The sequence below is a fragment of the Canis lupus genome, chromosome 23 (assembly GCF_003254725.2).
Source record: "Canis lupus dingo isolate Sandy chromosome 23, ASM325472v2, whole genome shotgun sequence".
Taxonomy (NCBI): Eukaryota; Metazoa; Chordata; class Mammalia; order Carnivora; family Canidae; genus Canis; species Canis lupus.
The window spans coordinates 37912735-37936811 of NC_064265.1; the positions used below are offsets into that span (position 1 = coordinate 37912735).

A 24077-nucleotide genomic window follows, 5' to 3' on the forward strand; every position below is an offset into this window, starting at 1 on the left:
GTACTGGAATGAGCAGGTCAATAAAACTATTTGTAGAATGGGATAGTTGTCTATTTTCAGATCATTAAGATATTTTTAAATATCCTGAAACCAAACCCAGATTCAAAAGGCAAAGCCAGAACCATTCACCGTGTTTATTAAATTACAATCTCTTACTAAGTCTTGCACAGTAAGAGAGGCCAAACTCACCCTAATATGACCTCAGATTTAGAAGCCTGCCAAAGAATCTGTATAGAAATAGCAACCAAATGTTGCTTATATCTACTGTTCAAAGTAATATAAAACAAAACAAACGCTTACTAGATATTTTAGGACTTAAACTGTGAAGTAAATTCTGAGAAAGAGAATATGGGCAAATGTTAGCAGCCTTTAAAATTAAACATACAAGTCTAAATTATATAAGCTAATTTATTTTTAAGATTTTGAACACTAAAATAATCTTTAACACCAATTCCCTACCTTTTTCACCTTTCCAACTCCTTTTGAATTTTTTTCTCATCAAGAAAGTAAAGGTTCGGGATCCCTGGGTGGCGCAGCGGTTTAGCGCCTGCCTTTGGCCCAGGGCGCGATCCTGGAGACCCGGGATCGAATCCCACGTCGGGCTCCCAGTGCATGGAGCCTGCTTCTCCCTCTGCCTGTGTCTCTGCCTCTCTCTCTCTCTCTGTGACTATCATAAATAAATAAAAATTAAAAAAAAAAAAAAAAAAAAAAGAAAGTAAAGGTTCAACTCTACATCTGAAACTAATGATGTATTATAAGTTGGCTAAATTGAATTAAAATTTTTTTAAAAAGTAAAGGTTCCCTTCTTGGCAGAAATGCACTATTAAAGTCCCTATAGGGAGCCATTCCAGCAACACTTTGGTAGAACTGTGAATTCCTTCTGTTCCTACTGCTTAGCCCACAAATTCCTTTTTTCCTGTTCCCAGGCTGTGAAGATTTGTTAAAAAATGTTACAAAGGGCAGCCCCGGTGGCTCAGCGGTTTAAGCCACGCCCTCGGCCCGGGATGTGATCCTGGAGACCCAGGATGGAGTCCCACATCAGGCTCCTTGTATGGAGCCTGCTTCTCCCTCTGCCTGTGTCTCTGCCTCTGTGTGTGTGTGTGTGTGTGTGTGTGCGCGCGTGCGCCTCTCATGAATAAATAAATAAAATCTTTGAAAAAAAAATGTTACAAAGCCTGAAACAATTAGTTTCACTATAAATGTATGTACTTTAACCTTATCTGGTTCCCTGCTGCTACTCAGGGATCCCAGAATAATCTCTAGATTAGAAAGGAATAAGAATAGTATAGAACAGGTCCTAAGCAACAATACTCTCCAAATGGAGAATTTATGTTTCTCCCATAATTAAGTGGTGTTCATCCAGGGAGTTCAAAGTTTTTGTGACATGTGAACATCAATCAATGTAATTCACTGTACTCAGGGGCTAAAAATATCCCACCATATAATCATTGTAATAGGTAGAGAAAAAAACATTTAATGAAATCCAACAACTATTCACAATCAGAAGAATAGAAGGGAAACTTACTCAACCAGATGGAAGGCAGCTATGAAAACTCTACAGCTAACATCATACCTAATAACACAGACTTGATGCTGTCTTTCCTCCTAAGATCAGGAACACGGCAAGGATTTCTGCTCTCACCATTTCTATTCAACTTTGAACTGGAAGTTCTAATCAGTGATATCAGGAAAGAAAAAGAAATACAAATTGGAAAGAAAAAAGTAAAACTGACTTTAATAGCAAATGACATGATAGAATATGCAGAAAATTCAAAGGAATTTATCCAGATTTCACGTTATGTTACAAAGCTGTAGTAATCAAAACAGTATGGTACTGGCACAAAAAATAGACACATAGCTCAATGGAACAGAACAGAAAACCCAGAAATGAACCTACAATTATATGGTCAGTTAATCTTCAACAAAGCAGGAAAGAATATCCAATAGGAAAAAGAATGTCCCCTCAACAAATGGTATTGAGAAAACTAGACAGCAACATGCAAAAGAATGAAATTGGACCACTTTCTTACACTATACACAAAAATAAGCTCAAAATTCAGATTGAGGACTTAAATGGGAAACCTGAAACCATAAAAATCCCCAAGAGAGCACTTTGACACTGACCATAGCAACTTCTTTCTAGATATGTCTCCTGAAGCAAGGAAAGCAAAAGCAAAATAAACTACTGGGACTTCACCAAGATAAAGAGTTTTTGTACAGTAAAGGAAACAATAAAAAAAAAACTAAACTAAAAGGCAATGTATGCTATAGGAGAAGATATTTGCAAATGACATATCTGTTAAAGGGTTAGTATCCAAAATATATAAAGAACTTATAAAATTCAACACCCCAAAAATGAATAATCCAATTAAAAAATGGGCAGAATACATGGACTGATATTTTTCCAAAGACCTACAGATACATGAAAAGATGCTCATTATCACTTATCATCAGGGATAAGTCAAAACTACAATGAGAGGGCAGCCCTGGTGGCGCAGCAGTTTGGTGCCTCCTGCAGCCTGGGGTGTGATCCTGGAGACCCGGGATCGAGTCCCACATCGGGCTTCCTGCATGGAGCCTGCTTCTCCCTCTGCCCGTGTCTCTGCCTTTCTCTCTCTCTCTCTCTCTGAATAAATAAATAAACCTTAAAAAAATTATTAAAAAAAAACTACAATGAGATATTACCTTGCACCTATCAGAAGGGCCAAAATTAATAACACAAGAAAACAACAGATGTTGGTGAAGATTCCCACCCTCTTGTACTATCGGTGGGAATGCAAGCTGGTGCAGCCACTGTGGAAAACAGTATGGAGGTTCCTTAAAAAGCTTAAAAATAGAACTACCCTACAGTCCAGCAATCGCACGACAGGGTATTTGCCCAAAGAATACACAAATACTAATTCAAAGGGATACATGCTGATGCTTATAGTAGCATTATCTACAACAGCCAAATTATGGAAACAGCCCAAGAGTCCAACAATTGATAAATGGATAAGGAAGATGTGGTACACATATATACAATGGAATATTACTCAGCCATAAAAAGAATGAAATCTTGCCATTTGCAACAATGTGGATAGAGCCATAGAGTATTATGCTAAGTGAAATAATCCAGTAAGAGAAAGACAAATACCAGTAAGAGAAAGACAAATTCACTCATATGTGGGATTTAAGAACCAAAACAAATGAATAAAGGGAAGAAAGAAAAGAGAGAGAAACAAACCAAGAAATGGACTCTTAACTATAGACAACAAACTGATGGTTACTGGGGAGGTCGGTGGGGGCAAGGGTTAAATGGGTGATGAAGATTAAGGAGGGCACTTGTGATAAGCACTGGCTGTTGTATGGAAGTGATGAATCACAATATTGTACACCTGAAACTAATATTACACTGTATGTTAACTTACTGGAATTCAAATAAAAACTTACAAAAACTCCTAAGCAATTTAGGAAAGACTTACTAGAAATGAGTTATATGAGGTGGCAGGCTATAAGATCAAAATATAAAAATCAACTATATGTCTACATACTAGCAGAGAATTGAAAATTGAAATTAAAAATATCATTTACAATAGAAAAAACTCCTCAAACTAATAAGTGACTAAAGCAAGGTTGCAGGATACAAGGTTAATATATAAAATTCAACTGCTTTCTTATATACCAGCAATGAATAACTGGAATTTGAAACTAAAAACACAAGACCATTTACATTAGCACTAAAAAAAAAACAAAAAAACTTAAGTATACACCCAATAAATATGTATAAGATCTCTATGTGGAAAACCACAAAACTCTGAAGAAAGAAATCAAAGATTTAAAATGGAGAGATATTTTATGTTCATGGCTAGGAAGAATCAATATTGTTAAGATGTCAGTCACGCCCAGTTTGATATACAGATTCAATACAAACTTAGTCAAAATCCCAATAATTTTGTGGATATCAACAAACTAATTTCAAAATTTACATGGGGGGATCCCTGGGTGGCTCAGTGGTTCAGTGCCTGCCTTTGGCCCAGGGCATGATCCTGGAGTCCCAGGATCTAGTCCCGCATCAGGCTCCCAGCATGGAGCCTGCTTCTCCTTCTGCCTGTGTCTCTGTCTCTCTGTCTCTCGGTCTCTCTCTCTATCATGAATAAATAAATAAAATCTTTAAAAATAAATAAATAAAAATAAAATTTACATGGGGATGCCTGGGTGGCTCAGTCAGTTAAGTGTCTTGTCTTTAGCTCAGGTCACAATCTTGGTGTCCTGGGGTTGAGCCCTATGTTGCACTCCCTGCTCAGTAGGGAATCTATTTCTCTCTCTCCCTCTGCCTCTCCCCCTTCTTGTGCACGTGCATACTCTCTCTCTAATAAATAAATAAAATCTTTAAAAAAATAAAATTTACATGAAAAGGCCTACACAAATATATTCAACTTCTCTTTGACAAAGGTGCAAAGGCAATTCAGTGGAGAAAGGATAACCTTTTCAACAAATGAGGCTGGAACAACTAGACATTTACATGCAAAAAAAAATTAGACATAAATCTTATACCAAATCTTAGATCAAAATGGATCACTGACCTAAATATAAACAGTAAAATTCCTAGAATAAAAACAGGAGAAAGTCTAAGTGACCTTGGATTTGGCAGTGACTTTTTTCTTTTGGTAACCTCTATACTCAATGGTTTGAATTCACTATCCCGAGATCAAGAGTGACACGCTCTACCAACCGAGACAGCCAGGCACCCCAGGTAATAACTTTTTAGACATAACACCAAAAAAGCATGATCCTTGACAAAGAAAATTGGTAAGCTGGATTTCATTAAAATTAAAGTTATTTGTGAAAGTCAGTTTCTCTACCAGCAGATAATGTCAAGTCTTTGTGTATCCTTACAAGAAACATTATGCTTGTATGTAACTTCTTTTTAAACAAATGATTATAGACACAGCATGTTGTTCCGCACTTTTGTTACCTTAACGTGTCTTTGTAGATCATTTAATAGTTGTACATAGGGTTCTTATTCCCAATTTTTTATCTACATGGTATTCCATTATATGTGTTGAACACTATTTAATCAACACTTGATCTTAGCCAAAAGGCCGAGAGGCAATGAACACTATTTAATCAAATCTTACTGGTGAACTTACAGTTTCTAATATTTTGCTATTACATATAATACTGTAAAGATTAAGTTTCACTTTCCAAATCTGCCAGCACATCAGTACAAACAATTCCTAAAACTGGGACTGCTGGGTTATAGGAAATGTGAATGATTAATTATTGTGAAATTGCTTCCCATAAAGGCTGTACTAATTTATGCTCCTACCAGCAGTTTAAGAGAGCATATGTTACCCTACACACCATTGACAATAGTGTTTTATCAAACTTCTTAATACTTGCCAATCTTATAGAGTGGAAAGTGATACTCAGTGTACTTTTAAGTTTCATGTTTTATGAATGAGGTGGAGTACTTTTTCATCTGTGTAAGACCCATTAATATTTCTTTTTCTTTGATTGTTTATTCATAAATTTTGTCCATTCTCTAAAAATTGTATTGTTGGCTTGTTCCCTTGTATCACCATATAATATTCCTCTTTATCCATTTAATGCCTTGCGGCTTTTAGTATATTTTATTTGATATCAACATTGTTTTGCTCACTGTACATCTTTGGTCATTTCTTATTTTCAGTCTTTCTTAGACTTAAGAATTCTGAATACATTTTTAGTTCCAAAGCAACTTTTTCTATGTTGCAGCTGTATCCTCTTGAGAGTTTTCATTCCTTCTTCTTTCTATCACAGCTTTCTCTCATCTTTTCCATTAGTTCTGCTTCCACATGAGGAATCTGTTTGATTATTCAGTGATTCCCTCTTTTCAGTTGCTGAATTCATTTTAATAGGTTGTAATTTTAAGAGCCATAGGTATTGCAATCCCTTGGATGGTGTAGAACTGGCAGCCAGTATAAGATATGCATATTTTAAATTTGATGTGCAAGCAATGAAGGAGCTGACAAAGTGAAATTGCTCTGCCGGGGTTATAAAGGAACAAGTGGAGGATATATTGCAGACCTCACTCACCTGCAAAGACATGAGCAATTCATCCCACAGGTGCAACTCTTCTAACAGCTGCTGAACAGGCAGCTTCCCAGAGGACTGCATATAACTTGCAGGCAAGTATACACACATGCCAGGAATATCAAACATATAGACCACCCAATAGCATTTGCCTCTCAGATAATTGAGAGATCCTTGATCTTCACCAAAGATACTGATGGACTTTCAACACCATACATAGTGAAGTTCTACATTACAGTATTTTACCTTCTATTTTTCTTAATAATGCACAATTACATGATTTATGACAAGGACATACAAATACTCAACTGCTTTTAATTCCTCTACTACTCCCCTGGTTATAAGTGAATATAATTATCTTCAGGCTTGTTCTTATTTTAATTAATTATGTAACTTTTAAGCCTCCGACCCTTAAATAGGTGTCTTAAACAGCTCAGAAACCGTATTCACTAAATTCCTTAACACCGTTTTCAACAAGTTTGGTAAGTTCTTTCTTTACACACTTCTCAAAGATGAGATAAACATTTTTATTAAAAGTCTGGAAATGTATGGCAAAACAGACTCCTGCAGTTCAATATTTACTGAATATAATTGTGCTGGACACCGAGCTAGACTCTGAAGACAAAAAGAGGAAAAAGGACCCTGCTCTCAAGGAGCTCAGAGTTTAGCAAAAGAAAAGGGCAAGCTATAAAGAAATACAATATAATGTGATAAGAACAATAATAAAGTATGTATAGAGTCCAAAGGTTAACACAAAAGAGGCATAGTAAGGAGGAGCTACAGAGGAATTCGTGGTCAGCTAGATTTTAAAAAGCAAATAGGAATTTGCCCAGTGGCCAAAGGAATCATGGACAGAAGGTAAGGACACATTCTTTCAACAACATTTCTACTTTAGGACAGATACTATGGGATAGATACTTTGAAATACCTGTCCTAGAGATATAATGATTAATTAAGACAAAGTCTTTGACTTTACAGAATCAGAGGAGGGGGACCAATAATAAACCAGTCATTAAAGTACAGTGTGATAAATGCTACCACAGGGATAAGGAGAGAGTAGTAGAGGATTATGGGCCAGGTGGAAATAAGACCTAAACTTAGATGTGAGTAATGAACAGAAATTAGCCAGGTGAAATATATCAGGAGTAGAATGGAGGGCAATGTCGGGGATCACGGCATTCCAGACACAGAGAAGAGTATAGAGATGGGTAAAGACAGAGACAGACAGAGACAGAAAGTGAAGAGAGACAATGTAACTCAATGTGGCAGGAGAAGAGGCATCTGAGATAATGCTAAAGATAAAAGCAAGAAGCACATCACAAAGGATTTTTTTTATTTTATTTTTTTTAAAAAAGATTTTATTTTTAACCAATCTCTACAGCCAATGTGGGGCTCAGACTTACAACCCTGATATCAAGAGTCGCACGCTCTGCTGATGGAGCCAGCCAGGCGCCCCAAGGATCTTTCAAATCAGAGTTTGGACTTTATCTTGAGGGCAATAAGGAACAACTAAACTAGTTTTTTACTAACATGGAAAGACTGTTCAGATTTATGTTTGAGAGCTATACCACAGTAAATGAAAGAGAAAGAAATAAATCTGGAAGTACAGCAGTTGCAGTAATCCAGGAAATGGTTTTTAGCAGTCCAAACTAAGATAGTAGCAACAGAGATAGAGAACACACATGGGGAGGACTGCAAAACTGAGGATGCAGAATGAACAAGCCTTATAAATGATTTGAATGGAAGCAGAGAGAAAGAAAACGGAATCAAAGATGAGGCCTCAGTGTCTGGGCAATGGATAGATACCACTATTCAGTCAGATAAGGAAAAGGGGAGAGTGTGTTTTGAGAGGGTGAAATACACTTGATCTTAGCCAAAAGGCCAAGAAATGATAAGAGAGTGAAGTAATCATTTTGATTCTGGACAGACTGAGTCTGAGATGCAGGGAAGTTACTCAAATGATGGTATCCAATAAGCAGCTGGGTATATAACAACTCAAGACAAGGTTTGGGTCAGAGATATAGATTTTAGTAAATGATAACTAAAGCAATTGAGAATAGATGATATTGCCTGGGAAGAATGTACCATATGAGAAGAAAACCTAAGACAAAACGCCATGGAGATTTAGAAGACAGAGCTAGGAAGAGTAGACCAAAAGAGACCAACCAAAAAGGAAGATGAAAATATTAATATGAGGAAAGGGAGTAAGCACTTAATGGAATGCTTGCTATGTGCTAGGTGTTGTGCTAAATGATTTATGTGCACTACTTTACCTAATCCTTCAACACTCTATGAGCAACCTAATATTATTAATCTGCATCATTACAGATGTGGATACTTTAGCTTAGAGAGATCAACTTGCTCAGGTTTACACATTGCTCAGGTTACGTTTAAGAAGTGCAACCAAGATCACATCAAGTCCTCTAGAGTCCTTGTTCTTAACTGCCTCACTGTACTACTTTTTAGGAAAGTCTTAAAAAGTGTGTTATCACAGACACACAGAAAAACAGTATATCAAAAAGAAAGACACCATCCCAGCAGCAATGAGTTCACCCAGCAGCACCAAGATCTTGGTTTCTAATATTTTCCATTAAGAGGAATCAGGACTCTCTGGAAAAATGGCTGATCTGAGGAGTGGGCAGGAAATATGTAAAATGAGCCTGGAGCATCTTGTAGTGCTAAAAAGTAGGAGTTCAAAACAAAACCAAACAAACAAAAAAAGAAAAAACCCACGACAAGGTACATAAAGTCAAAGGAACGGAAAACCAACTGAAAGCTTCCAACGGCCACAGTTGCAAGAAGCAAAAAATTAAGTAGCATTGGACAATATAACCCAGAGTATAAACTAAATATCATCAGTCCATACTAATATAAATAAAGAGGTAAATAAATAAATAAGAGAGACAAATCTAGGGTGCAGAAGAATTCCAAATAATGATGTAGATACTTCCTCTTACAGAGGTAGAACAACCTCTCCATTCCTCAAACATGGGCTCCACATAATGACTTCCTTTCAAAGACTACAGTATGGAAAGGGGGAGAGGGGAGAGAGTCACTGTACAGTACAGAAACATGACAAATGCTACCTCAGCCAAGTGATAAAGGTTCACAGCAACAATGATAAGCCAGTTAACAGTATAGACCTTTGATATGCTGTGATGAAAATGGCACTTTATCTCTGTGGTTTTTCTCTCAAAAACTCATAACCCTAATCTAATCATGAGAAGCACATGAGAAAAATCCCAATTGAGGGACATTCTACAGAATCCCTGAAAATTACACCTCAAAGCTGTTATTAGAAACACAGAAAGCCTGAGGTACTGTCACAGCCAAAAGGAGCCTAAAGATGATGGTCATGAAATGTAATGTGGTATCCTGATAGCTCTCCTGGAACAAAGAAGAACATTAGCTGGTACGCCTGGGTAGCTCAGTGGTTGAGCATCTGCCTTTGGCTCAGGGCATGATCCGGGGTCCAGATATTGAGTCCCACATCGGGCTCACCTATGAGGAGCCTGCTTCTCTCTCTATGTCTCTGCCTCTCTCCCTGTCTCTTATGAATTGAAAAAAAAAATTAGCTAAAAACTAAGGAAATGTGAAGAAGTATGGACTTCTGTTAATCAACATATGTCAGTTTTCATTTATTAACTGTAAAAACTGTACTAGCCCAATATAGGATGTTAACAGTAGGGGTATGGAAACCAAGGAGTTTATGAGAACTCTCTGTACTATCTTTATAATTTCTCTGCAAATTTAAAACTATTCTAAAATTAAAATGTTATTTAAAAAAACAAAGGGGAAAATTTTGGTTTCAGTGTATTAATGGAGCCAAAGTTAGATTTCATCGGGCAGAGGGGTAATCCAAAGCTAAGAATGGGATCATAAGTGTACAGTTTCTTCCAAGAAGTCTGACAATAAGGGGGAGATCAAATCAGAGCTGGAAGTAGACATCAAGTTAAAGTGGTTGGGGGATCCGTGGGTGGCTCAGTGGTTTAGTGCCTGCCTTTGGCCCAGAGCGCGATCCTGGAGTCCCGGGATCGAGTCCCATGTCGGGCTCCCGGCATGGAGCCTGCTTCTCCCTCCTCCTGTGTCTCTGCCTCTCTCTCTCTGTGTCTATCATGAATAAATAAATAAAATCTTTAAAAAAAATTAAAAAAAATAAAGAAAGTGGTTGTTTGAGTGTTTGGGTTTTTTTTTTTTTTTAAAAATAAAGGTATAATTCAAATACCAATAATTCACCTTTTAAAGTGTACAATTCAGTGGTTTCCAGTATTTTCACCAAGTTGTATAACTATCACCACTATTTACTTCCAGGACATCTTCATTACTTCAAAAAGAAATGGTATAAGCAAAGAAAATCTAAATATATAAAATATGGTCACAGATAAGAAGAGTTCACATTGTTAAGATGTTAATAAAACCAAAGTAATTTACAGATTCAATGCAATATCTATCAAAATTCTAACAGTCCTTTTCACAGATATTGAAAAGCTGATCCAGGCAGCCCAGGGGGCTCAGCACCGCCTTCAGCCCAGTGCCTGATCCTGGAGACCCGGGATCGAGTCCCATGTCGGGCTCCCTGCATGGAGCCTGCTTCTCCCTCTGCCTGTGTCTCTGCCTCTCTCTCTCTCTCTCTGTGTGTGTGTGTGTCTCTCATGAATAAATAAATAAAATAAAAAAAAAAAGCTGGTCCTCAAATTCATGTGGAATTTCAAGGAATCCTAAATAGCTAGAACAATCCTGAAAAAGAAGAATAAAGTTAAAGGATTCACAATTCTCAACTTTGAAATTTATTACAGAATGACAGTAATTAAAACATTATGGTACTGGCATATGGACACATAGACCAAGGGAAAAGGATAAAAAGCCTAAAAATAAACCCTCACATATATAGTCAATTGATTTTTGACAAAGGTGACAAGACCACTCAGTGGTCAAAGGACAGTCTCTCAACAAATGGTAATGGAAAAACTTGAATATCCATATTCCAGTTTGACTCATATCGTATACAAAAATTAACTCAAAATGGATCAAAGACCTAACAAACTAAAACTATAAAATTCTTAGAAGAAAGCATTGGGGAAAACCTTTAGGACACTGGATTTGGCAACCATGTCATGGATATGACATGAAAAACACTGGCAACAAAAGAAAAAAATAGATGAACTGGATTTTAGCAAAATAAAGAATTTTGGCACATCTAAGGAGACTATAAAGACAGTGAAAAGACAACCTACTGCATAGAAGAAAATATTTACAAATTATCTCTTTGGAAAAACTGAAAAGCATTAAGGCTTGTGGTATCTCTTTTACTGTCTCATAACACATACTTAAATTCTCAGAATAATTCTACAGACTTTATTATTAAGCAAGACCTTATTATACTGAAATACAGACTTCTCTAGTCTTCTCTCCAGGGCATATACTCTTTCAGGAAATTGTTTCATAGCTATCTCTATTATAATGACATGTATTTTGTTCCTACCTTTAATAATGAAAAATTTCAAACATATATAAAGGAAGAGAGAAAGGAATAATGAAACCCCATAGAGCTATCACCCAGCATAAAGAATTTAACCAATTCATAGATAGTTTTATCTATAGTCCTACCCACTTTACTCTTCTTCCCCCAGATTATTTTGAAGCCAATCCCAAACATCCTATCATTTCAACTATAAATATTTCAGTATGTTATCGCTATATACTAAAAAATACTGTTGAATTTTGACATACAGCAAGATACAGTGTCTTGCATAAATTCTTGTACTGCTACGTCAGACTCCTGATATAAGCATTCCTTCAGTAAACTATATATTAGATAGAGGAATTCCAGGAAGTAGGGCTATCAAACAAGAAAATCAAGAAAAAAGTGGCTTGAACAGTTAGTTTCAATTGTAAGAGGATTATTTATCAAAGCTAATCTTAGGGGCACCTTGGTGGTTCAGTTGGTTAAGTATCCAACTCTTGATTGTGGGTCAGGTTATGATCTCAGGGTTGTAAGATCAAGCCCCATGTTGGGTTTTGTGCTGAGCATGGAGCCTGTTTGGGATTCTCTCTCCCCACTCTCCCTCTGCCATCCCTCCCACTCTTCCCTCTTTCTCACACATGGGTTCTGGTGCATGCACACACACACTCTCTCCCTCAAAAACAAACAAACAAACAAACAAACAAAAAAAAACAAACGGTGGTTTTAAAGACCTCTTAGGAAAGAGATGGACAAAAGTAACACAAATACCACACACACTCTCAGGGGTGCCTGGGTGGCTCAGTCGCTTGGTTAAGCATCTGCCTTTGGCTCAGGTCATGGTCTCAGGGACCTGGGATCAAGCCCCACATAGGGCTCCCTGCTCAGCAGGGAGTCTGGTACTCCCTCTCCCTCTGCTCCTCCCCCTGCTTGTGCTTTGTCTCTCAAATGAATAATAAAAATCTTAAAAAAAAAAATGCCACACACTCTCTCTCATCCTAACTCTCTCTGTCTCCCCCCACCTCTCAGAACTTTCACAGGATACAAGTTATTTGGTATATGATAACACAACACAGAAATATTACATAATAGTTATTATACATAAAGTAATACACGTTAGCTGCATACTCTATAAAACAAATGCAATAAAAGTAGCTCAATGCAGAAAATTTCAATTTATCTGTCCTTACCTTTTGTTGGACTGAGATTCTGATCTATAAATCCTCTTAGTTCTGCATTTGTAGAAGTCAAACCAACCTGAATCAAATAGTTTTAAAAATTAAAAATAGGATCTTAAGAATTACATGATCATTTAATAAGCTATTTTATACTTCCTACTGAAGAACCATGTCAAATAATATAGATAGCCACATAAAAATAAATTAACTATATCATCAATATAAGTAGAATTACAAAGAATACATTGTTTGAAATGGGAAAACATGAACTGTCCAAATTAAAATAAAAATGATGAAATAATGTTACTTGTGTGCAGAACTGAAATCTATAGATTTTACTGATTTTTTTTGAAGGTAAGTTAATGTGGCAGCAGTCAAGTTGCCAATAGATATACCAAAATTCCACCTTCATGATGCCCTTAATTTTTGCTGTTCATAATTGCTGCCTATAGTACTTTTTTTTTTTGTATAATACTTTTCAACATTATGATATGTAATAGATCACGTAAAGGCCATTAATACCACACCACAGAGATGAGGTCTACTGGTCTCAAATCCAACTGCTTGAATTCATACTCTGCCTCACCAAGGCTACTAGATGCATGGTCATGGTCAAGTCACACAAGCTCTCTACACCTCAGTCTCCTCAAATATAACTGAAGGGTGTTAGAAATGTTTACCAGTTTAGGTTATCAGAAAGATCAAGATAATTCTTGTAAAGCATCTAGCACAGTATCTGGCACAAAGTGCTTAAATATGTTAACCTTACTATTAATATGATACTGGAGGGACTATTTATAGCAAGTGTGTTTGTAAATTCACCTTTAGACCATTTATTTCATTTAATGTGATAGCCACTGGACTTCTTGGAATCATAGAGTTAAATGTGATAGATCATCAGAATTTTAAAAAATTTATTATAGAGCCAGGAGGAAAAAAACTTGACATAAAGCAAGATTCCAATAAATTATTCTACTATTACTATTATGTTATTGTTTTAATCCTTGTAGATTTATAATCTTCAAATATCAATGCTAACTTGGTATCTCCAACATCCTTTCAAAGTTCTAGCACATCAAAAAGGTTTTAAAGCACACAGAGCTTTATAACTTTGTATCTGTGCACTTAATGTTGTTTTTAAACTATCCACTGCAGCATTATATATTCTTCATTAGCACTCCTTTGATACTTTACAATTTCATAATGTAAGAGCTAATTATTTCATTATTTAGTAATTCAAATGCACTACTAATAGCTATTTCTTTTTGTCAAGAGATACGTTACCAGAAATATTTCTACATATCATTCACATCATGGAAAAGTATTCTGATGCAAACCTATCTCTAGCATCTAATACTAATTTTTATGACAGCAGCTAAGTGGAAGACATCTAAAATGCAGCTTCTCAATTTTTTGTAGACAATGGTGCAGATACTTAATTCTATCTAGCTTCTTATAAGTATGCTATTAGAAAAAAAAAATAAGTATGCTATTAGAAGTACTCTTTGCAACAAATTACCACCATAAGAATTGCTTACAAATATTAAATGTTAAGTGTTCAATTTGTAAATGCCAAGAGTTTACTGTGGCATCTACTAAAATGTCTCCTTAAAAACAAAAACAAAAGCAAAAACAAAAACAAAAAAAAAACCTTTTCTGCTATAAGAAGACAAAACTTTCATTGGAGTTCTACTTTAGAAAGAAAGCAAAGAAGGCAAAGACAGCTTTTAATATTCCATGCTTAATACACTGTGATCATTTAATACATGTATTAACAATAATTTCAAAAGCATCAGATTATACTCTTTGTTATTATACAAAGATAACGGCAAAAACCTCAACTGAAACCACATATTCACAGTGGAGAGTTCACAGTTACTGGGTTACTGTTATGTTTAAACACCTGCTCTTTTAATGGCCAACTTCTGCAGAGTGAGGCAAGGAATGAATTTGGAAACATTTTAAGCAGCAGTATATCTGCATCTTAATAACCAACAAATTATACTCTAAAAAAGATAAAGGTCAATTTTGAGTCAATACTATATGCTAATTTTGGTCCAATAGGTGGAGAGGAGGTGTTTTTTTAGAATTTATATAAATATTACTAAAGTGTAGTTTATATAAAAACTACTAAATACTACTAGAGTGTATTTAGAGTTTATATAAATACTACTAAAATTAAAATTTCAAAAATTTATTAATCTCTGCTTTCATAAACACTTTATAGTTTAAAGACAAAGAAAAGATTACTCGGGTATAGAAAAAGTAGAGAAGGAAAGGCATTTAAAAACAACTATTCTTTCCTTCTACTATTTAAGAAGAATATAATAATAATAATAGTTCACAGACCTAAAAAAGTGAACTCATTTTATGTAAAATTTTCCACCTAATAAGGTTCTGAGAAAAGTTTTCTATTTGGATATTCAAACACTGTGTTGTATACTGCAAGCAGTCACTAAGTGCCTGTAGAATAAAAAATATCCAAGACCAACTTTTAAGACTCAAACCATATTTCCCATTAATAACATTATAATTTTACTGACATTTAACATTTTAGATTGACAAAACTAAAAGAAAACAAGATTCAGAGTGAGATGATCTATACTCTAAGTTCAGCTCTGCAGTCACAAGCAAGGTGATCTTGGAACAGTCACTGCTAAATGGAGACGATAATACATATGTGCATGACAAATTCAGAGAGCTTCTTAGATCAAATTAATTAATTATGTGAATATGATAGTGACAAAGCAATACTCAAGTTATTCAAATAGTAATGCTTTTAACTCTTCTGACAATTCACAAAAGAGAGATGCAAGTGACCAATGAACATATACAATGTCTGTCTGACCTAACTAGTAATTGGAGAAATGAATAAATTACATACCATTTTTTTTTTTTTTTGCTGATTACACTGGCAAAGATTAAAAAGAAAATAAAGGGAAATGGCACTTTAATTCACTGCTGGTGAATATATAAATTAGTGTAACCTTTCTGAAATGCAGCTTAGCAACATAAAACAAAAGCCCTCCCTCACCCAAAGCATAGCTCTTTGGGCCACTAATTTCATAAGATTTTGCCTTATGGAAATAATCCCATGAGTAAGTAAAAAGAAACAAAGAGCTAAAAAAAATAAGGGAAATAATGTATAGTTAACATCAGGAAACTGGTGTAAATATGTCCATACAGCAGATAACATAAAACAGTCATTTAAAGTGATGTTGCAGAGATATTTAGACAAGAAAAGACATTTGTCATAGAGATTAAACTAAATATTAGGTTATAAAACAGTATGACCTCATTTTTATTAAAAATATATACATACATTTTGTTATACATACATTTTGTTATACACACACACACACACACACACACACACACACACGTATATATACCAGATGTCTTCCTAGGCAAAATTCTGCTGATAATCTCTAGGCTAGTTTCTTTATCTGTATTCTCTATTTCTGTAATGAGTATCATGGTTTACATATTTTTTAAAAGATGCTTGACGAGGCAAAAAATACATGTCAAATTACCTTTCAAGATTCTTTATTGTACACTGAATGAGCTGAAGTCAGAACACACCTGCATTTGTGGTCATGAAGAGTAATCAGTGGATACTAGAGACTATTTGACAACAATTTTATCCCAGAAACAATGAATTTACTGCCTGCTCTACAGACCTTCCTTTTTGCAAAATGATCCATCCCACAATCCATGTAGCTCTAGTATGACTGTTAATCTTTGGGCCTCAACCGTGCCATGTCAGCAGAAGTGGACTCATGACCAGGATATGCCCCACTTCTTTCTCCACACTGGCTGGTCTAACATGTGGGCCAAGCAGGGCCAATCAAAGTTCCTCTGTGGACTTGAAATATAAATGCCAAAAAAGGGTAAGTTCCTTCTCTCCTACTGAGGTAAGAATTGTAAGGACAATATAGGGCATTTTGCTACCATAGAGAGAGAACCAAGAGATGGAAAAAGGAACACAAATCCCTCCCTGACATCACCATTCAGTCTCCTCAATTCAGATGTGTTTGAAGCCAGAGTACCCCAGACTCTTTAGTTGTGTGAATAAATATATTACATTTTTTGCCTTAAGCTCTTTTGAATAGGGTTTCTATCATTTGCAATCATGAGACATACTATGGCATGGGTAAGACAAAAACAACTCTTCACAAAAACTGTCCTCATATGAGATATGTAAAATGAGAAACAGAAAATAAGAGAATAAATAATTGAATATATGTTTAATGATGCCTCTATAAGACCTCGGCAATCTCTTCCATGTCTAAGAGTTTTTACTTCTCAGTGTCATGTGACACAACTGATCACTCCCTCCTTCTTAAAACACTTTACTTGGCTCCAGGTCATCAGGATAACACTCTTTCTTTCCTTTCCGGTCTTTTTTTGAGTCTCTTTTGCGGCTTCTCCCCAGATGTTAGAAAATCCCTGTGCTCAGACCTTGGGTCCTCACGTATAGTCTATCCATTCATGTCCTATATACTCTCATGAGTACCACAGCTTTAAAATAACTTAATATGAAATGACTCCAAAATTTCCATATCCAATTGCAACCTTCCTCCTAAGCTCCAAAGTCATTTACCAAACTACCTACCCAATATCCTCACCTGGACATCTTTAGGTCAACCTTAATATGTTCAAAATGATTGTTGAGTTTGCCACAAAATCCACAGTTCCCCAAGAGTTTCTCTTCTCATTAAACAGCATAGCCCTTTATCCAGTTACAACAAGCCAAATACTGAGAAGTTTTCTTTAATTTCTCCCTGCCTCCATATCCTAATTACTCAGTAACTCCTGATGTCTGTCCTTTCAAATACAACCTAGATCCAGCCACTTTTCCCTGTCTCCAATATCATTACCTCAGCCCAAATCATACTCTGCTGTCTGAACTACTGAGACAAGTGCCAAATGAGTCTGCTTCTACTATGCCTCTCTTCAGTCTATTCACTTAGCAGCCAGGACAAACTTTCTAAAACGGTAAGTCAGGTCATGCAACTATTCCATCAAATCTCCAGTGGCTTCTTACTGATCTTTTAAATACATACCCATCACCCAGTCTTTGAGGCTCCACATAAGCTGGCTCCTGCTTTCTTTCTTACTTCATCTCCTACCACTCTTCCTTGCTTCTACTTATAAACCGGTCATCTTGCTGTTCCTTGAACAACTACACCGTTTCTTGACTCTACCTGGAATGTTCTTCTCCCAGATATTTGTATATCTGACTTCCTCTTCTTGGATTGAGACTCAAGAGCATTTCTGTCTAAAAGTAATTTCCTTACAGAGAACTCTTCTGAACACCTAAATTGAAAGAGCTCTCCCTCTTCTAACTTGTTTTATTTATTTTCATGACATTTACCATTGCCTGACATTATATATGTACTTATTGTCTTCTCTCACTACAGACACTATAAGCCCCAGGAAGCCAGAAGCCTAGAACAGTATCACGTACATATATTGGGGGCGGGGAGGAGAATGAATTGCTCATGGTATTGTGAACTAGTATAATCTTTTCAGTAATTATCCTGACAAAACATATTAAAAGCCACAAAAATGTTCTTCTCTATTGTAGAATGGTTAGTGATTTGACTGGTTACTTTCAGACAGCCTATTTCAATTCTTTCCCACATGCATCAGCTCAGCCCAATCTGAGGTTTGACCTCTTCATGTCCCTAACTCTATATCAAAAGAGGATCAGCTCATCACTTATCCTCTCCCGAGGTTGCCAGAGCAGAAAGAGAAACATATTTCTCACTGTTTGATTTCTTCCAAATATACAAACAAAATAATGCGAGTAGGATTACCATTGGTTCAAATGCCTTATGTTACTTTAGGGAAACAACTTTTAATATAGCAAACTGTACATATGACTAGGAAGATGATATTTGACTCAAGGTACATTTTGAGCCAAAATAGCTTGCTATTTGAATGTTAACCATCTTGTGGTTCAAGATAACTTTTACCTCCTTTTTTTCCTAAGGAGAAAAAAGTTAAGATAATATCCTGCAAAAAAAAAAAAAAAAAGATAATATCCTGCAAGAAAATTCCCAATACACAGACTAAAACTCTACTTCTTCTTTTCCCCAAATAGCGCTTTAACAAATATATATAACAGCTGTAAATTAAAGCAGAGTATTCCTGATAATTTATTCTAACAAAAATAGTTAATGATAATGAAGCAAAATCTGTATCTGCTTATAGCATGTCATAAGCAAGGTTAATAATAGAAAAATAGATAAATCAAGAAGGGTTTTTTTTATGCTATTCTTTAGATGCATAATGGACAGTATTTGGAACTATGTCTGGCCGATAAGGAGACTTTTCACACAATATAATGCTTGCTTCTCCCAGTCACAATTAAATAAACCACTAGTAGATACTACACTTAAACAGTGCCAGAGGTCGACCCAAGAAGTCTGAAATTGGAGCTGACATGGATCTGTCAAGCTGCCTTCCTCCTTTTCTTTGCACCTCTCTTTCTCTGAACAGGCTGGTTCTGTAACACATACATTGAGATGCTGCCTGGAAATCTAAGGAGCATGATTTACAGAGAGAGACAGAATATTAAGCAGCTGCACACAGATAAGCAGAGATAATAAACAGGATATAAATACTGCTTCAATTCCTGGTACATTTCAAGTTCTTGCACCCAGATCTTTCTGAGGGCCCACTAAATTCCTACTCTTAAACTCTATGAAACATTCCTGGATCTTTATAATAAATTCCCTTTTTAAGGGAGCCTAAGCTGATTTCTGTTACATGTAACCAAAGACTCCAACAGCATAATCTGGGAACAGTAAAGCCATGATAAGACATTTCCCTATATGTTTTAGTATTTATTTACTGGCATAATCCTTCACATAACTGGAAACAAATCTACTGCTACAGTCTGACAATAAGAATGTAATTTGAAAGGAAGCAGAGTCAGAAATAACAGCCTGAAACAGAGGAAACAAACTGAGTAACTTCTCCAAAACACTGAAAATCTAATGTCTCCTCAGGAACCATCTCATGGAAGACAGCAAGCTTCTTTGGAACAATATCTCAGTACACATATTTCCTTGAGTAAATCCACAAGAAAAAAACTGGGCCAAAGAAAACAGTGATTTTCTCAATAAGGCTAGTAAATCTCCAGCAATACCAAAACAAATTTATTACAGTACCAAAAAGGAGAGGGGTGGGAAACTTTCTAGAGATAGTAATTTTGTAGCTATTGAGAAGGTGCAAGTTGGCAGCAATTTACAAGACTGCTACAGTGTCCATTCGAGGGCTATGTTCAATACCATTTAAGTTTAGTATCTCATTCTTTGTATAAACAAAAACAATCATAAATTAATGCCAGTACATTGAACTTGATTAATTAGAATAGTGAAGAAAATATGCATAGGAAAAAGTACAACTCACTTTAAAAATACTTACATTTAAAAATTTACAAATACTTACATTTTTTGCCGTCATGTCAAATTGTATTCAATTTAAAATTCTGTAAAGCCATTAAAAAACAAACAAAAAAACAAAAATAAAAAAAACTTCGTCTTCAACAATTCTTTAAAAGAACATCCTGTTAAAGGGGGGAAAAAAGAGGGAATAGTAATGTAATAACAATAATAGGCAATGTTTATGTCATATTTACCCTGTGATATGCATTGTTCAAGTGGATTATTTAAATTAATCCTCACAACAACACTATCAGATATGTACCATTTTAATCTGAATTTTCTAAATAAAAACTGGGGCTTACAGAGATTAAATAATTTGACCAAATCAACTGAGCTAACAAGTGATAAAACTCAGGCTCTGAAATATCATACTATGTTGCTTTAGATAACACACTGAAAGAAATAGCCAGTACCAGGGTTGAGGCAAGAGAGGTTCAAGATAAGACTAGAACATTTTATTGTACCTACAGTAAGGAAGAGCTCAAAAAATGATGGAGACATAACAAAAGTATACAGGAGTCCGCTGAAAGGGCCAACAACTGGACAATTGGGAAAAACTGAGCACACTGATACACTGTTCAGTGTATCACTGATACACACTGATACAAACTCTTTGAATAAAAGAACAATCCAGGACTTCATACTGATAGAAGCAAATAATGAGGAAGAAGGGAAAGCTCTTCTTTGCAATATGATACCAAATAGTAAATATAAACAAATAATGCAATTAGAAAGCTACCAATTTATAAACATCACAGTAGTAACTGATAGACAAGGATTATCAAGAGATAGTAAAGCTTTAGTGGGTGAAAGTGGTAAGAAAAAGGATATTTACATAGTCTTGAAATATCATCCCACAAAATACCTATTAATTCAAATTTTACAGTGAAGAAACCTGGCACACAACACTTAGCCAAAGTGATCAAGGCTACCAAATGACCACCAGCAATGACACAAACCAGCATCATGCATCTCTACAAATGCACTGAGATGGATACAACACCACTTCTGAGATATTTCTGCCCAAAGCATAATGTAAATCTAATCATGAGAAAATATCAGAGAAATTTGAATTGAGGGGCACTGTATAAAATAATGGACTGAACTTTTAAAACATTTTTGTGTCATGAAAGAAAAAAGGAACCTGACAAACATTCCAGATTTAAAAAGACGAAAGTCACATAAAAATTATATTCAACACATGACCCTTGACTAGACTCTGGACCAGAAAAAAATAATTGCTGTGAAGACCATTACTCTGGCAACTGGAAAAACTGAAATACATTCCACACACTGGTTAAGAGTATTGCTTTAGTGTCCATTTCCTGCTTTGATCAGAAGGCTGTGGGGGTTTTTAAGTGAATGTTCTTGTATTTAGAAAAAATACACCAAAATATTAGAAGTACAGAGATATGATAGCAGCAAGTTACTTTCAAACGATGAAAATATATATATAATCTGTATACAGAGAGAGAATAGGAGTGATGATGCAAGTGTGGCAAAATGCTGGCAACTGGATAATCTGGGTAAAGTGTATTCAGGAGTTCTTTGCCCTATTTTTGCAAATTTTATCTCACAATTATTTCAAAATTAAAACTTTAATAAGACTTTCAAAGGGAGGGAAAAAATAAAACTTAATTTTGAAAAGATCATAAACAATAGGGCTTGAAGAAGTGGAGGCACCGTTTGCCTCATATACTACAATCTGATTCTGCAAGTAAAACTTTGTGGTTGAAAAATATATATCTTTACTTTTCAATAAAACACTGAACTTCTAATTTTTCAGGTGCCTGGGTGGCTCAGTTAGTTAAGCATCTGACTTTGGCTCAGGTCATGATCCCAGGGTCCTGCAATAGAGCTCTGAGTTGGGTGCCCCCCTCAGCAGGGAGTCTGTTTGTCCCTCTCCCCCTGCCCCTCCCTTTATTCCTGTGGGTGCGTGCACACTCTCTCAAAAATAAATAAAATCTTAAAAAAAAAAACACCTGAATTTACAATATTTCTTTTTTTTATTTTTTAAATTTTTTTTTTTTTAGATTTATTTATTTATGATAGACATAGGGAGAGAGAGAGAGAGAGAGAGGCAGAGACACAGGCAGAGGGAGAAGCAGGCTCCATGCAGGGAGCCCGACGTGGGACTCGATCCCGGGACTCCAGGGCCAAAGGCAGGCGCTAAACCGCTGAGCCACCCAGGGATCCCCTGATTTTGCAATATTTCAATGATAAAGAAAACACAAATTAAAAAAAAACAAATAAGACCTGGACTACCACTATGATTTTCACTGTCTCATGGTAACTGTAGATTTGTTCACAATGTCTAAAATGATCTAATATGAAAATCAAGTTCCTTTGCTAGAACTGTTTTGCATTCATCAACTATTTGTTATTCTCTTCAGTATTAAAAATATCAGATAAATAAGAAAGCGCAAGTTCCTGACATCCGATTCACTAATACCTAACATTTTAAAACTAATAATTCAAGATATGAGTATCTCCTTTTGAAGATTAATATTTTAGCCAAGCTTGATCTAAGCACAGAACTCTTACCTAATAGGTAGAAAACAGCTCTTTAAGCACATATTTACAAAATTTATCCACACATAATCACCAACAAAGTAGTAACAAATTTCAAAGAGGCAATATTATACAGATTACGGTCTCTGACCACAACACAAATTAGGGATCAACCATTTTAAATAATCAGTTAAAAATCATATATTTAAAAATAAAACTATATTATTAAACAATCCATGAATTAAAGAGATAAATGTAAAATATTTATAACTGAATGACAGTGAAAATATTAAAACTGGCTGGCTTAGCTGGAAGACAATGCAATGCTTGATCTCAGGCTTGTGATTTTGAGCCCAACATTCGGTGTAGAGATTACTCAAAAATGAATAAACAAATAAACTTATAAAAATAAGGAAGAAAATAATAAAACTTGCAAAGTGCAGCTGAAGTAGTACTTAGAAGTAAATTTATATTTCTCTTCATTCATGAAACAATCAACTTAAAAGATTAAAGTTGATTAAGCAATCAACTTAAAAGATTAGATCAGTGAGAAATCGAAGATACAAGCAAGGAGCAAGAATTAATTATTTAAATAGAAACAATTAAAATAACCATTGGTTCTAAGTGTCCTGCTTGAAGCAGGCATCTAATAAATAAAGCAACAGTGTTAGCAGAGTTGAAAAGGACATGGATTTTTACATTTAGGCTCTATCTCAGCTCTGACATTTATTAGCTGTATAACCTTGAGCAACTGACTTAACCAACCGCTTTGAGCTTCAGGGTCCTCATCTGAAATAAAGGTATAGTGAGTCTTTCAAGGTGATGTTAGCAATAAATTAGATACAATCTCTCTTAATGAAAATCATCAGCTCTTCCAAGTCAATGTGTCAAATGTCCTACAGTTTACACATAAACACTGAACACTCCTAACCACAAAAACTTCAATTTTAAATATTTCTAAGGTTACCTTCTGACCTACTGAGATGGAGTTATAACAATAAAAAACAAAAGTGTTTTCCATCAAAGTCTCTGTTATATTTTAGAAACCTGCTGTATCTATTTAAGGCAGATAACTGTTGCCTACCTAGTATCTTTTCCTCTTCTCAGAAGAAGTGGAAGGCGGCAATGTGCCCACTAAGAAAAAGTACTACATTCTCAGTCTCCTTTCAGATGTGCTGACCATTGATATAATTCTGGTTAATGAAATAAAAGCAGATATCATTGGGCTGGGCTACCAAATTCAGCTTGTAAATGTCCTTTTTCCCCTCTTCATTCCAAAGTCATTGTTTTTTTTTTTTTTTTTTTTTTTCAAAGTCATTGTTAAAGTTGCTTGTCTCCATACATCTGCTTCATTACAGTATTCAGTATTCAATATGGTATTCTATTTCTTAATGGCTGGGCTATTGAGTGACACTG

General features: G+C 35.4%; 1 protein-coding gene across 10 annotated transcripts in view; it reads right to left on the reverse strand.

The window, feature by feature from the left end:
* Nucleotides 1–24077, reverse strand: part of TFDP2 (transcription factor Dp-2) — a 167121-nt gene that overhangs the window by 99549 nt on the left and 43495 nt on the right. For 9 of the 10 annotated variants that reach the window (XM_049099899.1, XM_049099897.1, XM_049099896.1 and 6 more), the window contains exons 2-3: nt 20155–20272; nt 12706–12772 (exon numbers count right to left, since the gene is read on the reverse strand). The exons of the other annotated variant lie outside the window; for it this stretch is intronic. In XM_049099899.1, coding sequence (XP_048955856.1) covers nt 12706–12772; nt 20155–20169 — 82 coding nt within the window. In that variant the 5' untranslated portion in view covers nt 20170–20272. The remainder of the gene's footprint in view (nt 1–12705; nt 12773–20154; nt 20273–24077) is intronic. 10 annotated transcript variants of the gene reach the window in all.